This window comes from Physella acuta, unplaced genomic scaffold (genome assembly GCF_028476545.2).
Source record: "Physella acuta isolate Inbredline_101_S28 unplaced genomic scaffold, ASM2847654v3 ptg000275l, whole genome shotgun sequence".
Classification (NCBI taxonomy): domain Eukaryota; kingdom Metazoa; phylum Mollusca; class Gastropoda; family Physidae; genus Physella; species Physella acuta.
Genome location: NW_026731794.1, coordinates 200,545 through 218,415, shown reverse-complemented (window position 1 = coordinate 218,415; position 17,871 = coordinate 200,545). Strand labels below are relative to the sequence as shown.

The following is a 17,871-nucleotide window of genomic DNA, read 5'->3' as shown; positions in this document are numbered from 1 at the left end:
AAAACCCAGGTTTCACCAGATAGCCTTGTCAACATTCAAAACCAATTTAATTTGTATCACAACTGTAACATGGTTCAATGTAAATTGATTACATTCTAGGTGAACTACAGAAATGTATTACATATTTGAGAAGATCACATATTGAATGAGAAACCACTAGGCAGTAGTTGGCTGTGATGACCTCCCTTGGAAGAAAAATCTTTGATGACCTCCCCTGGACCTATTCCGACAACACTGTGGTCCTCACCAACACCTCAGTGACAGAGTAGGGATCACAGTTAGAAGATGGTCTCCTGTCTTCCAGGTAGCCGCACCTGTCTTCTGCCACCTGCAACAATCAACTCAGGTAACTTAGGAGAGTAAGAACAGTGGGACTTTTCAAATGGTAACTACATGGTTGGTGTGGTGTGGAGTCAGGAAACATACATGCAGGACATCCCACCCTTCTCATATAGGTGTCTCGTGTTAAAGAAAATAAAGGCAGTTGTGAGGTCAAGAAACAGGAATTCTACTTCATTTACCCAATGTATCTCCGAAGGTCTAAAGGGAAACTGCTTTATACACACATGAAGGGTATACATGAAAAAAAATTGTGAAAATGACCAGTGTGACATAATTGTGATAAGTGTTTACTAACACCTGTATGTTGCAAACTTTGTCTCACCTGTCGTGGTATGCGTATACTGGCCCCACGATTGGCAACACCAGCAGAGAAGTCGTGGATACTGGAGGTCTCATGGCGCCCAGTCAGGCGCCGCTCGTTATCTTTGCCTTCTCTGGGGTCGTAGGCTTTGATATGTCTGACATGGTGCTTGGACAATTTCTCAATCGCCTCTTCAATGGCCCTGGAAAACAAACAGAACACCTCAGATACTGGGAAACTAGAGAGAATTTGTAGTACAAAGTAAGGATAGACATGTGTATCAGGACTAAGTAGACAACTACAGATGGTAAAGTTGTCCAGCTTAGTGCTGACTTGAGTTATTCATGCCACTAGGCTGCCTCATTTCACGGCTCATATAACTACGCCCTGAGAGTTAGTCCTATAAGTCATAGGACTAACTGTAGGAACTCTCTCATGACTTATGAGAGAGGTCCTACTGTGTATCCAAGTCCTGAGAGAGGTCCTACAGTTAGTCCTATAAGTCCTGAAAGAGGTCCTACAGTTAGTCCTATAAGTCCTGAGAGAGGTCCTACAGTTAGTCCTATAAGTCCTGAGAGAGGTCCTACAGTTTGTCCTATAAGTCCTAAGAGAGGTCCTACAGTTAGTCCTATAAGTCCTGAGAGAGGTGCTACACTCACTTGATGCCATTTGGCTGCCGCATGTCATGTGTGCTATAGTTGCAATGAGCACCTGCACCATTCCAGTCACCTTCCATAGGCTTGGGGTCAAGGGTGACAATCACACCAAAGTCTTCAGCAACTCTGTGTAGGATGTAGCGGGCTATCCACAGGTGGTCTCCCATGTCTATTCCTTCACTAGGTCCAATTTGGAACTCCCACTTAATGGGATACATTTTGAAAATATTCACATCCATTTTCATACAAGTGTGACATTTAAGAAATATTGACGTAAATTATTTCACTAATGTAACACCATTGATATAGTAAAATAATTGTTGCTGTTTGGCTCTGTCTCCAGTGCTTTAAATTTAAAAACAAATCTCAGAGATAAATTTTGTAGGTAAACTGGCCAGATAAAAATCTCAAATGTGTGCCAATAGGAGATGTGTAGATAAATACCACTTGAACACAGTGTCAATAGGAGATGTGTAGATAAATACCACTTGAACACAAGTTAGAGTGGTGTTGGGTGGAGAAGGTTTTGGTCTCTGTTGGACAGCATTAGTGAGGAACTCACTAGGAAGGAGCAGGTGGGAGAAATCAAAACTCTTCTTAAAACAATAATAATCCCACCTATTGCAGTACACACATATTGTAATCAAAGGTTGTTTTTTTTTGGTGCTAAATCATTTCAAAAGATTGACACATAAAGCACCATGTTTGTCTACCTGTGCTGGACACATAAAGCACCATGTTTGTCTACCTGTGCTGGACACATAAAGCACCATGTTTGTCTACCTGTGCTGGACACATAAAGCACCATGTTTGTCTACCTGTGCTGGACACATAAAGCACCATGTTTGTCTACCTGTGCTGGACACATAAAGCACCATGTTTGTCTACCTGTGCTGGACACATAAAGCACCATGTTTGTCTACCTGTGCTGGACACATAAAGCACCATGTTTGTCTACCTGTGCTGGACACATAAAGCACCATGTTTGTCTACCTGTGCTGGACACATAAAGCACCATGTTTGTCTACCTGTGCTGGACACATAAAGCACCATGTTTGTCTACCTGTGCTGGACACATAAAGCACCATGTTTGTCTACCTGTGCTGGACACATAAAGCACCATGTTTGTCTACCTGTGCAGGCATGGTCTCAGCGTTACATCCACTGATCTTGACCCCAGCATACAGACACGCCCTGTAGTGGGCCTCAACCACATCCCTGCCGTAGACTTTATTAGCTCCTACCCCACAGTAGTAGGGCCCTGAGGAGGGGAAGATGGGGAAAATATTCATTAAAGAATCAAGGAAATGCCATACAGACAACTTAGGGGGAAGAAATGTTAAGACTGGCGTCACAGACTGAAGTGTCACATTGATGTGTCACAGACTGATGTGTCACAGACTGAAGTGTCACAGACTGAAGTGTCACATTGATGTGTCACAGACTGTGTCCCAGAACTATCCACACACTAATGTGTCTGACTAGCTAGTGTTGCCTGACGGGAGAACAGCTCAACTTGCTAATGACAAGATGCTGAAGAATTAATAATAGATTTCAAACACCAGTCGTCTTCTCGCGAGCCCATGTCGATAGCAGCGTGTGGAAATATTGATAGGATATTTGCAAGTCAGATAGATGTTGAATAGAAATGTTGGGGGTGTGGGCCAATACAACTTAAGTTGATGGGTTTTCTAAAGAGAACAATACAATCTCCTATTACCTTGGCTGTGTACTAAACTATTTTTTTATACTGCTCTGGTGTTTGAGTCAGCGTTTTTTTTTTGGTACAACTGGATATTGTGGTTATCATATTGTTGGTACAGTGGGGGGGGGGGGGGGTAATTATAAATTGCAAAAGTGGCGCCCGCTGTCAGTCAAACAAAAAGTTTGTAGTGACGTCACAGCACAGCGTGATCTACATAAAGTTGCTTCACATCACAGTCCATTGGTCCTTGCAGTCTACTTGCTTTTGTTTTTTAGTTTCTAGTTCCATTTATCGTCGCGTCCTATCTCCCCCCCCCCCCCCCCCACTCGAGAACGGCGTATTACTATGTATGTCAAACGGCCGGGAAAAAACGCCACGTCGCCCAAATATAAAAACTTTTTATTTCATATTTTCTAGGGCTTAAAGTGGTACGTCACCTGTGCATGTTTGAATCCCCATAAAAAAATATTGCCCGTCGCTAACCAAGAAATCTTCGGGGGGGGGGGGGGGGGGTGGCGGCGGACACTAGTAAAAATGTATGTTATTATATAAAATCCATCTCGTTCGGGGGGGGGGGGGGGCGGTGGAAGAGATGCCGGGAAGAAACTCTGCTATCAAAAGAAGAACCAACACTATAAACTATAAGTAAGCTACATCGATGCAGAAAGGTAAATTTAGCAAATGCCAAGTTATAAATAGAATGTGTAACCTTCATGTTGTAATGGGTTGTGATCAATAAGTGTGTGTTTGTCAGCACAGGACCCCCCCCCCCCCCCACACACACACGCAAGCACAGTAGCAAGCTACTCATACAAAAAAAAAAAGAAAACATGAAACAATAACTTGATGGAAACAGCGATGTCGTGTTACAATTTTTGCGCATGCGCACAGGGCGACAACACAAACAAAACGTTGTAGGCCTAGTAAGATAATATACACATTACAAATTGTGTCACAGCCGTGTTGATTAAACGTGTTAGTTGGGGAGGGGGGGGGGGGTCACAAATATAGGTCGCCGGTTATGTTGTTCCAGTACAAAAGTACATTCGTTCTTTTGTCCCAATACATTGATAGGTCAGAGGTCATATTTAAGTTTGACAATCACTTCGGGTTTCTACTTTCTAGTTTGCAAACCAAACGTTTTTTTCAGCCAAATAAATACCGTCTCTGTACATGGGTCTCTGTACATGGGTCTCTGTACATGGGTCTCTGTACATGGGTCTCTGTACATGGGTCGGATATTTTTTCGGGTGGGTGGTGGAGATTGACCAGAAAGTTGCGCAACGGAAAAATACGCGCACACAAAAGCGCAAAGAGAAAAAAACGCAAACAGAAATTTGCGCACACAACATTCACATAAGATCACACTAAATTATTCACCTACAACATTCACATAAGATCACACTTAATTATTCATATACAACATTCACATAAGATCACACTAAATTATTCACATACAACATTCACATGAGATCACACTGAATTATTCACCTACAACATTCACATAAGATCACACTGAATTATTCATATACAACATTCACATAAGATCACACTAAATTATTCACATACAACATTCACATGAGATCACACTGAATTATTCACATACAACATTCACATAAGATCACACTGAATTATTCACACACAACATTCACATAAGATCACACTGAATTATTCATATACAACATTCACATAAGATCACACTAAATTATTCACATACAACATTAACATAAGATCACACTGAATTATTCATATACAACATTCACATGAGATCACACTGAATTATTCACATACAACATTCACATAAGATCACACTGAATTATTCATATACAACATTCACATAAGATCACACTGAATTATGCATATACAACATTCACATGAGATCACACTGAATTATTCACACACAACATTCACATAAGATCACACAAAATTATTCATATACAACATTCACATAAGATCACACTAAATTATTCACATACAACATTCACATAAGATCACACTAAATTATTCACATATAACATTCACATAAGATCACTCTGAATTATTCACATACAACATTCACATAAGATCACTCTGAATTATTCACATACAACATTCACATAAGATCACACTGAATTATTCATATAAAACATTCACATAAGATCACACTGAATTATTCATATACAACATTCACATAAGATCACACTAAATTATTCACATACAACATTCACATAAGATCACACTAAATTATTCACATACAACATTCACATAAGATCACTCTGAATTATTCACATACAACATTCACATAAGATCACACTGAATTATTCATATACAACATTCACATAAGATCACACTGAATTATTCATATACAACATTCACATGAGATCACACTAAATTATTCATATACAACATTCACATGAGATCACACTGAACTATTCATATACAACATTCACATAAGATCACACTGAATTATTCACCTACAACATTCACATAAGATTACACTGAATTATTCATATACAACATTCACATAAGATCACACTAAATTATTCACATACAACATTCACATGAGATCACACTGAATTATTCACATACAACATTCACATAAGATCACACTGAATTATTCATATACAACATTCACATAAGATCACACTAAATTATTCACATACAACATTCACATAAGATCACACTGAATTATTCATATACAACATTTACATGAGATCACACTGAATTATTCACATACAACATTCACATAAGATCACACTGAATTATTCATATACAACATTCACATAAGATCACACTGAATTATGCATATACAACATTCACATGAGATCACACTGAATTATTCACACACAACATTCACATAAGATCACACAAAATTATTCATATACAACATTCACATAAGATCACACTAAATTATTCACATACAACATTCACATAAGATCACACTAAATTATTCACATATAACATTCACATAAGATCACTCTGAATTATTCACATACAACATTCACATAAGATCACTCTGAATTATTCACATACAACATTCACATAAGATCACACTGAATTATTCATATAAAACATTCACATAAGATCACACTGAATTATTCATATACAACATTCACATAAGATCACACTAAATTATTCACATACAACATTCACATAAGATCACACTAAATTATTCACATACAACATTCACATAAGATCACTCTGAATTATTCACATACAACATTCACATAAGATCACACTGAATTATTCATATACAACATTCACATAAGATCACACTGAATTATTCATATACAACATTCACATGAGATCACACTAAATTATTCATATACAACATTCACATGAGATCACACTGAACTATTCATATACAACATTCACATAAGATCACACTGAATTATTCACCTACAACATTCACATAAGATTACACTGAATTATTCATATACAACATTCACATAAGATCACACTAAATTATTCACATACAACATTCACATGAGATCACACTGAATTATTCACATACAACATTCACATAAGATCACACTGAATTATTCATATACAACATTCACATAAGATCACACTAAATTATTCACATACAACATTCACATAAGATCACACTGAATTATTCATATACAACATTTACATGAGATCACACTGAATTATTCACATACAACATTCACATAAGATCACACTGTTTAATCATATACAACATTCACATATGGGCCTGCATAAGTTTGGTGTAGGCACTTACATTGTCAGTGCCTAGATTCTATTTTGGCTTTGATAAATTTGAAAACAATTTGAAAAAAAAAAATGGTGTTTTAAAAGTGTGGTTTTATTTCTGTGTATTCACTGATCCAATTGCGTTTTAAAAGTGTGGTTTTATTTCTGTGTATTCACTGATCCAAGTTTTTTAATAGTGTGGTTTTATTTCTGTGTATTCACTGATCCAAGTTTTTTAATAGTGTGGTTTTATTTCTGTGTATTCACTGATCCAAGTTTTTTAATAGTGTGGTTTTATTTCTGTGTATTCACTGATCCAAGTTTTTTAATAGTGTGGTTTTATTTCTGTGTATTCACTGATCCAAGTTTTTTAATAGTGTGGTTTTATTTCTGTGTATTCACTGATCCAAGTTTTTTAAAAGTGTGATTTTATTTCTGTGTATTCACTGATCCAAGTTTTTTAATACTGTGATTTTATTTCTGTGTATTCACTGATCCAAGTTTTTTAATAGTGTGGTTTTATTTCTGTGTATTCACTGATCCAAGTTTTTTAAAAGTGTGATTTTATTTCTGTGTATTCACTGATCCAAGTTTTTTAATACTGTGATTTTATTTCTGTGTATTCACTGATCCAAGTTTTTTAATAGTGTGGTTTTATTTCTGTGTATTCACTGATCCAAGTTTTTTAATACTGTGATTTTATTTCTGTGTATTCACTGATCCAAGTTTTTTAATAGTGTGGTTTTATTTCTGTGTATTCACTGATCCAAGTTTTTTAATAGTGTGGTTTTATTTCTGTGTATTCACTGATCCAAGTTTTTTAGTGCTGCATGATAAGGTCAACTAGTGTTGAGATGTGATAAGGGGAGATAAGCAGACAGATAGTGGCTCTTTCATTGGGGCTTGGGTGCACTTGATATAACATTCAATGCTTCTGGCGTCCACTTCAGCTTGTATTACCAGAAGCATTAAATTCATTTCACTGCCATATTTTAGCACAAGTCACACAAACTATTAAGTCAATGCTATTTGTGTTAGTGAAAATAATGGGTTAGGAAAGTTTTAAAAAATTTCTTCAGGCTAAAAAGATGATTCAAAATAAAATAGCACCAATGTCCACTGACCTTGTGGTCCAGGGAAGCCATTCTTGGGCCAGCCAAAAGGATGACCATCATAGTCCAACAGTGTGTACTCCTGCTCAATGCCAAACCAGGGGTGGGCGTGGGCTGCCTGTTTCATCACTTCATTGCAAGTCTTCCTGCGGTTGGTTTCTGCTCAACAGAATCATCAGAATCATTAGCTACACACATTGTCTTATATTTGATGTAGATTTAAAATCATCAGAATCATTAGCTACACACATTGTCTTATATTTCATGTAGATTTAAAATTATCAGACCATTGTCAACTAAACACATTGTCTTATATTTGATGTAGATTTAAAATTATCAGAATCATTAGCTAAACACATTGTCTTATATTTGATGTAGATTTAAAATCATCAGAATCATTAGCTAAACACATTGTCTTATATTTGATGTAGATTTAAAATTATCAGACCATTGTCAACTAAACACATTGTCTTATATTTGATGTAGATTTAAAATCATCAGAATCATTAGCTACACACATTGTCTTATATTTGATGTAGATTTAAAATCATTAGAATCATTAGCTACACACATTGTTTTATATTTGATGGAGATTTAAAATCATCAGACCATTGTCAACTAAACACATTGTCTTATATTTCTGGTAGATTGAAATGTCCCCCAACCATTGTCAACAGTTTTCTACCCTGTAGATTGAAATGTCCCCCTACCATTGTCAAGCAAACAGTTATCTACCCTGTAGATTGAAATGTCCCCCAACCATTAACCAAACAGTTATCTACCCTGTAGATTGAAATGTCCCCCAACCATTAACCAAACAGTTATCTACCCTGTAGATTGAAATGTCCCCCTACCATTAACCAAAAAGTTATCTACCCTGTAGATTGAAATGTCCCCCTACCATTAACCAAACAGTTATCTACCCTGTAGATTGAAATGTCCCCCTACCATTGTCAACAGTTATCTACCCTGTAGATTGAAATGTCCCCCTACCATTAACCAAACAGTTATCTACCCTGTAGATTGAAATGTCCCCCTACCATTGTCAACAGTTATCTACCATGTAGATTGAAATGTCCCCCTACCATTGTCAACAGTTATCTACCCTGTAGATTGAAATGTCCCCCTACCATTAACCAAACAGTTATCTACCCTGTAGATTGAAATGTCCCCCTACCATTGTCAAGCCAACAGTTATCTACCCTGTAGATTGAAATGTCCCCCTACCATTGTCAACAGTTATCTACCCTGTAGATTGAAATGTCCCCCTACCATTGTCAACAGTTATCTACCCTGTAGATTGAAATGTCCCCCTACCATTGTCAACAGTTATCTACCCTGTAGATTGAAATGTCCCCCTACCATTGTCAAGCCAACAGTTATCTACCCTGTAGATTGAAATGTCCCCCTACCATTATCTACAGTTATCTACCCTGTAGATTGAAATGTCCCCTACCTGCAGGCTTCTTGTTGTATTTGTAGACCTCACACAAGACCAACTTATTTTTGCCCCCCCTGAAGGGGTCCCTGAATATAGCACATGGGTACAGGTACATGTCTGAGTTGGAGCCCTCGGCTTGGTAAGTGCTAGAACCATCAAAGTTCCAAATGGGGCAGTCTGTGGACGCAGCGATAGAACAAATTATGGGATCAGTTCAAAATTTACAGAACAAATTATGGGATCAGTTCAACATTTATAGAACAAATTATGGGATCAGTTCAACATTTATAGAACAAAGTCATGGGATCAATTCAACATTTATAGAACAAATTATGGGATCAATTCAACATTTATAGAACAAAGTCATTGGATCAGTTCAACATTTATAGAACAAATTAAGGGATCAGTTCAGCATTTATAGAACAAATTATGGGATCAGTTCAACATTTATAGAACAAATTATGGGATCAATTCAACATTTATAGAACAAATTATGGGATCAATTCAACATTTATAGAACAAAGTCATTGGATCAGTTCAACATTTATAGAACAAATTATGGGATCAGTTCAGCATTTATAGAACAAAGTCATGGGATCAATTCAACATTTATAGAACAAATTATGGGATCAGTTCAGCATTTATAGAACAAAATATGGGATCAATTCAACATTTATAGAACAAAATATGGGATCAGTTCAACATTTATAGAACAAAATATGGGATCAGTTCAACATTTATAGAACAAATTATTTGATCAACTCAACATATTTATAGAACAAATTATTGGATCAGTTCAACATTTATAGAACAAAGTCATGGGATCAATTTAACATTTATAGAACAAAGACATGGGATCAATTCAACATTTATAGAACAAATTATGGGATCAATTCAACATTTATAGAACAAATTATGGGATCAATTCAACATTTATAGAACAAATTATGGGATCAATTGAACATTTATAGAACAAATTATTGGATCAATTCAACATTTAGAGAACAAATTATGGTATAAATAGAACATATAGAGAACAAAGTCATGGGATCAATTTAATTTCAATATTTAAATATAACAATGTTCCTTTATGAATTTTAATAAGGTAAAATCAACAGAACAAAGTCATTTTATAAAATGAACTTATATATTAAAGCCATGTCCTCACTTGACAACTGAAATCTAGAAAGAAAAAAATGGTTTCACTAATAGTCAGTTGTTAAAACTAGACCGGTATTGTTGAATAATACGCAAAAGTAACCATGTTAAGCATATATTTCTGAAATGACCATGAAAAAATGGTATTACTGTAATATTTATTACCATGACAACGGTTTAAAAAAGTAGGTCAAGTGACAGGCTAGAAAAAGTGATGACATTGCTTTTTTTATGCCAACCCTGATGTGCCACATTGGCCTAGATTTTCTACAGTCTGTCCTGTGATGCTGGGAAAACTCTAGAGATGAGTTGACTTACCATCTGGTTTCTGGACTTACCATCTGGTTTCTGGACTTACCATCTGGTTTCTGGACTTACCATCTGGTTTCTGGACTTACCATCTGGTTTCTGGACTTACCATCTGGTTTCTGGACTTACCATCTGGTTTCTGGACTTACCATCTGGTTTCTGGACTTACCATCTGGTTTCTGGACTTACCATCTGGTTTCTGGACTTACCATCTGGTTTCTGGACTTACCATCTGGTTTCTGGACTTACCATCTGGTTTCTGGACTTACCATCTGGTTTCTGGACTTACCATCTGGTTTCTGGACTTACCATCTGGTTTCTGGACTTACCATCTGGTTTCTGGACTTACCATCTGGTTTCTGGACTTACCATCTGGTTTCTGGACTTACCATCTGGTTTCTGGACTTACCATCTGGTTTCTGGACTTACCATCTGGTTTCTGGACTTACCATCTGGTTTCTGGGGCTCACTGTCCAGAGTACGACATTTGCTGCGTATGCTCTCACCCGTACCATCTATCCACACATACTCGGCCATGATCTGAAATATTCAGAAATCTTAACAATGTTTTTTTTTTACAAATACCATTATTTCTTAACTGACTTGGTCACATGACTTAACTGACTTGGTCACATGACTTAACTGACCAGGTCACATGACTTAACTGACTTGGTCACATGACTTAACTGACTTGGTCACATGACTTAACTGACTTGGTCACATGACTTAACTGACCAGGTCACATGACTTAACTGACCTGGTAACATGACTTAACTGACCTGGTCACATGACTTAACTGACTTGGTCACATGACTTAACTGACCTGGTCATCTGGCTGGTCCAGATTCAAGTATTTCTCCAGCAGCTGTTTGTTTCCATGAGTCCAGTGGCTGGCCATGTTGTTCAGCTGATGCTGTTAGTGTTAGCCCTGCATTGCCCAGAGAAAAAATACAACAGCTTTCACACAATACATTTAGGCTGCCCTAGGGACACCCAGAACAGACGTCACACAATACATTTAAGCTGCCCTAGGGCAGTGGCGTAGCGAGGTCGGGTGTCACCCGGTGCGGTACTTAATGGTGTCACCCCCCAGAGGCGTAGCGACCCTTCCCGGGACAAACTTTCAAGTTTTCGATTTGCACCCCCCTCAAACTTTCGATTTGCACCCCCCTCCCCTCAAGTTTTCGATTTGCACCCCCCCCCCTCAAACTTTCGATTTGCACCCCCCCCTCAAGTTTTTCTGTATATATTTTGCTATTTTTTGCCTTGGTGTCACCCCCCTAAATGGTGTCACCCGGTGCGGTCCGCACCCCCCGCACCCCCCTCGCTACGCCCCTGCCCTAGGGACACCCAGAACAGATGTCACACAATACATTTAGGCTGCCCTAGGGACACCCAGAACAGACGTGTGATTTATCTGCCTCTAGATATCTCCATAGCAACAGAATCTCAGCTTACAAAACATTCTTAAACTTAGCTATCATTGATAGCTACACATCAAATTAGGAAGCTAAATACTGGTCATGGTCTGAGCACCATAGGAGCTAAGGATTAAACTACTACAATAATTAGGGGTCCATCAACAGAAGATTTGATCATTTTACACATCAACACTTCATAGCCTAAAGATTACATAAGAATAAGAGATAAGAAATTTATTTGAAATAAAAAATACAATTTAAGCTTAGAATTAGAATTTAGTTTGAATGAGGGGGGGGGGGGGGGAGAGAAGAGAATAATTCTATAAATGATCAGAAGACAACCTCTGAGTTGAGAACTGAAACATTTGGTGAAGATATCAGTTTATTATCTTACTAACCTAAACAGAAACATATAATTACAAAAATTAAGTATATAGATCTAGAATTTTTGTTCTGGATTTATGTCAGCTAAACTAGCTCTTTATCAATAATATCATAAGAGAAAAGCCTAATTTTAAAGTATTTTTTTCAGTTAAAGAATAGATTAAATCATTTAAATTAAAATTATGGTACAGGATACAGGACATCTGAAGTAAAATGAATAAAAATCCTGGCAAGCCGTGTTAATTTAATAATAAATTCGAAAAATGTAGGCCTTGTAATTATAATTAATCCAGTCTAGATCTAGATCTATTCTTAATTCTTTGTATTTATTAAGAACTCATTGGGTATAATTAATATAAAAATATTGAATTTTAAAAAAAATAAAAGCAACATGAATATGAATTCGGTTGGTAAATCGAAAGAGAAGTTTACAAATTAATAAAATTTTAAAATAAGACCAATGCGTTTACCTTTTCTCTTAGATTTGACTTGAGCCGTCTTGTTTACGTTTAGATCTAGATCTAGTTAATAGTTAAATCTAGGACACACATCAGTCACCGCACAGCTGTTCAGTGTAGCAATATAAATAATATATAACCACCTACAGTTACGTAATATTATTTATAACGTCAGTCATTGAATATCACATATACAGCCTTAAATGGGCTATATCTAATTTTGAAGTATGCTCCGTAAATGATAATCGGCACGCAATGTCAGATTTTATTCGGCGACTCCATTGTTACAAGCGTCGTTCACCGCTCGGCCCCTATCACACACGAACGGGGTCGTAGCCATCAATATCGTCATTGCGTGTGGCGGAGATTTTCGTCTACTTACGCGCCTCTGCTTGACGCAACGCTGGCAAGAACGAATTGCTGAAATGGCCATGCGTGCAATTATCGGGTTTCGTTAATTTTGAGTGGCTGATAGCACTTGGACTAGATACTAGATAAATAGCCCGTTGATGGAGACATACAACGGGCGCTAAACCGAAACCAAAAGCACCACCTAAACTTCAAATTTAACTGGAAACAAAAATGTCATTGACAACGGATTTTTACCCAGATTTGGCATTGTAATTGGATTCGGAAATTTAACTTGAAATAACAGTGTGATAACACTTAATAAGGGGTCATCCATTTATAATATCCACATTTTTTTTATATTTTGGACCCCTCCCCTGTCCACTTAATTATCTTTTAAAAGTCCACACGGGTCTGCAAAAGTTATTATGAACGTCATAAGCTTTCGATTTGCACCGTCCCTCAAACTTTCGATTTGCACCCCCTCCTCAAACTTTCAATTTCTTTTTCCAACCCATTTTGGCGCCCCCTAAGGTCGGCGCCCGGGGACATATGTCCCCCCCCCCCTCGCGACGCCTCTGTAAATGGATGACCCCTAACCGCAACCTTCACTTGAAATTTACACTGGTAGAGTATAGGGCCTAATCTTCTATATAAATTGTGTTTCGTTCGGGGGTTTGTAGACGTTCTTGGGCAGGGGGAAGGCACCCCCCCCCCCCTTACCTAAAGAGATGCCTGAAAGGAATTCTCCATGCGGACCACTTTTAAGATAAGACCAATAATTAGGCGGCAGTGTTAGTGTCTTCATTATCGAGTTTCGATGACGTCATTATTTTTATGGCATTTCGTTTGACTGAAAGTTTTTACTTTTCTTGTGTTTTCTCTAGAGCATTCCGGGCACAGTGACAGAATAGCATCACAATTAATACGAGTGTTGTGTTGACTAATTATGTATATAATTTTGTTTTATTTTTTCTAATAGGTATTAGTAGCCTATGTTATTTTAAATGTGTCAGACTTTTAGCTATTTAGTTATTTCTTTGCTTTGTCACTAATATCGTTAAACCTGTAGTAAAGCGCATTGCGTTTTGACCAATAACTATTTTATAAAATATTCTTATAAAAATGTATACCATTAAAAATATATAGACAGATAATTCACGTGTAACGGGTACCAACGGCTAGTAGACAAAGAAAAGATCAATCAGAAATTGTTACTCCCTTCGGTTCAAATTGTTGAATACTAAATTATCTGCCCCTAATAGCCGTCACTAACCCGGCTCTACGATTGTAAACATTCGGGGTGAACCACAGCTCACCTGACAGGTGGGGATGAGGGTGGTGGCTAAGCTGCGTGTGTTTTCTATGGTCTCCATGAAGAGAATTATATATATAGATTATTATAGATGTGTTACCAATCGTGTATTTTAGAGGCGGCAATATGTTTAGAGGATTTAATCTATGTGTTACCAATCGTGTATTTTAGAAGCGTGACCAATATGTTGAGAGGATTTAATCAATGTGTTACCAATCGTGTATTTTAGTGTTACCAATCGTGTATTTTAGTGTTACCAATCGTGTATTTTAGAGGCGTGACCATGTTTTCCAAAACTGATTTATTTAAATTTATACAAAGCAGGCACTACATTTCTTGGATCTTTGTTGCTGGGTTGTCCACACTGCTGCTCAGAGGCCTCAAGAAAACCTAGTGTGTATGTTAATCCCCTCCATAATAGTGGGGTATAGCATACCTCGTGTACCAGCCGAGTGCCATCGTGGTGCGCCGTCAGGAGGGTTCCACTACTGCAGGGGTGCTGGCCCCTGGTTCAAGTCATTGAATCTCGGGTGTCACTATTGTATGGCGCTCTTTAAACGAATGTAGGCGGCGTATTTAATCAAATATTGGCAATGTTGATATCTTAAAAAATAAAGGCCAATGTCAATAAGAAAATGCCCCTGTGCCTACTTTTGTTCAGTGTTACAAAAGATTATATAATTACATCCAAAGTGCTGGCAATATGGCAACTGGCCAACAATACATTAGTGTAGTGTGAACACGGCTTTAGTTTAACCAACTGGCCAACAATACATTAGTGTAGTGTGAACACGGCTTTAGTTTAACCAACTGGCCAACAATACATTAGTGTAGTGTGAACGCTGCTTTAGTTTAACCAACTGGCCAACAATACATTAGTGTAGTGTGAACACGGCTTTAGTTTAACCAACTGGCCAACAATACATTAGTGTAGTGTGAACACGGCTTTAGTTTAACCAACTGGCCAACAATACATTAGTGTAGTGTGAACGCGGCTTTAGTTTAACCAACTGGCCAACAATACATTAGTGTAATGTGAACGCGGCTTTAGTTTAACCAACTGGCTACAATACATTAGTGTAGTGTGAAAATTGGCTGTGTTTTTTGTTCCCCATGAAGGCTGTCTGTAATTAAATTAGTTTCAATATTCAACTCTCATGCTAGAAGTTAGGGATTCGTTATAGTTTAGGATATTTAAAATACCTACAGTAAATTACCATAATTTTGTTGCAAAGACTACAATTTGTTAACATACTATATATCCATAATATATAGCCCACCATTCCCACCCACTAATCCTGATAAAAAGTGTCTGACATTACCCCTTGGTCATACATCCCACTGGCCACTGGATGGATGTGTGAGTCATACATCATGAATTTTGTCAACTGGGAATCTTGTCAACTACACTACCCGGTCCAGTGGCCCCCTACACCACCCGGCCCAGTGGCCCGCTACACCACCCGGCCCAGTGGCCCACTACACCACCCGGCCCAGTGGCCCACTACACCACCTGGCCCAGTGGCCCACTACACCACCCGGCCCAGTGGCCCACTACACCACCCGGCCCAGTGGCCCACTACACCACCTGGCCCAGTGGCCCACTACACCACCTGGCCCACTACACCACCTGGCCAAGTGGCCCGCTACACTACCCGGGCCAAGTGGCCCGCTACACCACCCGGCCCAGTGGCCCACTACACCACCTGGCCCAGTGGCCCACTACACCACCCGGCCCAGTGGCCCACTACACCACCTGGCCCACTACACCACCTGGCCCACTACACCACCTGGCCCAGTGGCCCGCTACACCACCCGGCCCAGTGGCCCACTACACCACCTGGCCCACTACACCACCTGGCCCACTACACCACCTGGCCCACTACACCACCTGGCCCACTACACCACCTGGCCCACTACACCACCCGGCCCAGTGGCCCACTACACCACCTGGCCCAGTGGCCCACTACACCACCTGGCCCACTACACCACCTGGCCAAGTGGCCCGCTACACTACCCGGGCCAAGTGGCCCGCTACACCACCCGGCCCAGTGGCCCACTACACCACCTGGCCCACTACACCACCTGGCCCACTACACCACCCGGCCCAGTGGCCCACTACACCACCTGGCCCAGTGGCCCGCTACACCACCCTGCCCAGTGGCCCACTACACCACCCTGCCCAGTGGCCCACTTCACCACCCGGCCCAGTGGCCCACTACACCACCCGTCCCAGTGGCCCACTACACCACCTGGATCACTACACCACCCGGCCCAGTGACCCACTACACCACCCGGTCCAGTGGCCCACTTCACCACCTGGCCCACTACACCACCTGGCCCACTACGCCACCCGGCCCAGTGGCCCACTACGCCACCCAGCCCAGTGGCCCACTACGCCACCTAGCCCAGTGGCCCACTACACCACCCGTCCCAGTGGCCCACTACACCACCTGGATCACTACACCACCCGGCCCAGTGACCCACTACACCACCCGGTCCAGTGGCCCACTTCACCACCTGGCCCACTACACCACCTGGCCCACTACGCCACCCGGCCCAGTGGCCCACTACGCCACCCAGCCCAGTGGCCCACTACGCCACCTAGCCCAGTGGCCCACTACACCACCCGGCCCAGTGGCCCACTACACCACCTGGCCCAGTGGCCCGCTACACCACCCGGCCCAGTGGCCCGCTACACCACCCGGCCCAGTGGCCCGCTACACCACCTGGCCCACTACACCACCCGGCCCTGTCGCCCACTACACCACCCGGCCCAATGGCCCACTACACCACCTGGCCCAGTGACCCGCTACACCACCCGGCCCAGTGGCCCACTACACCACCTGGCCCACTACACCACCTGGCCCAGTGGCCCACTACACCACCTGGCCCAGTGGCCCACTACACCACCTGGCCCACTACACCACCTGGCCCAGTGGCCCACTACACCACCCGGCCCAGTGGCCCACTACACCACCCGGCCCAGTGGCCCACTACACCACCTGGCCCAGTGGCCCACTACACCACCTGGCCCACTACACCACCCGGCCCAGTGGCCCACTACACCACCTGGCCCAGTGGCCCACTACACCACCTGGCCCAGTGGCCCACTACACCACCTGGCCCACTACACCACCTGGCCCAGTGGCCCACTACACCACCTGGCCCACTACACCACCTGGCCCACTACACCACCTGACCTATTGCTAGTGTACACTTACAATG

At 40.5% G+C, this 17,871-nt stretch overlaps 2 protein-coding genes across 2 annotated transcripts; one reads left to right on the top strand and one right to left on the bottom strand.

The window, feature by feature from the left end:
* Positions 1-22: 22 nt before the first annotated feature.
* Positions 23-13,410, bottom strand: LOC131939320 (glutamine synthetase). Its single transcript, XM_059297545.1, has 9 exons — positions 12,993-13,410; positions 11,541-11,645; positions 11,167-11,257; positions 9,266-9,427; positions 7,822-7,968; positions 2,433-2,560; positions 1,303-1,502; positions 665-845; positions 23-328 (listed from the first exon to the last, which is right to left on the bottom strand). Exons 2-9 carry the CDS (start codon positions 11,613-11,615, stop codon positions 221-223), a joined length of 1,092 nt encoding a protein of 363 aa, XP_059153528.1. The 5' UTR covers positions 11,616-11,645; positions 12,993-13,410; the 3' UTR covers positions 23-220.
* A 2,607-nt stretch (positions 13,411-16,017) lies between these two features.
* Positions 16,018-17,451, top strand: LOC131939330 (uncharacterized). The gene has a single exon (XM_059297565.1). It carries the CDS (start codon positions 16,018-16,020, stop codon positions 17,449-17,451), a length of 1,434 nt encoding a protein of 477 aa, XP_059153548.1.
* The last annotated feature ends 420 nt before the right edge of the window (positions 17,452-17,871 follow it).

Bases quoted from the DNA above. Each gene is read 5' to 3' on its own strand.
- LOC131939320 (XM_059297545.1), bottom strand. From the start codon at position 11,615: ATGGCCAGCCACTGGACTCATGGAAACAAACAGCTGCTGGAGAAATAC. The intron at 2,561-7,821 runs GTCAGTGGACAT...TCCCCTCCTCAG, and splicing joins TGGCTTCCCTGGACCACAAG to GGCCCTACTACTGTGGGGTA. The intron at 1,503-2,432 runs GTAGACAAACAT...TATCCCATTAAG, and splicing joins CTGAGACCATGCCTGCACAG to TGGGAGTTCCAAATTGGACC.
- LOC131939330 (XM_059297565.1), top strand. From the start codon at position 16,018: ATGAATTTTGTCAACTGGGAATCTTGTCAACTACACTACCCGGTCCAG.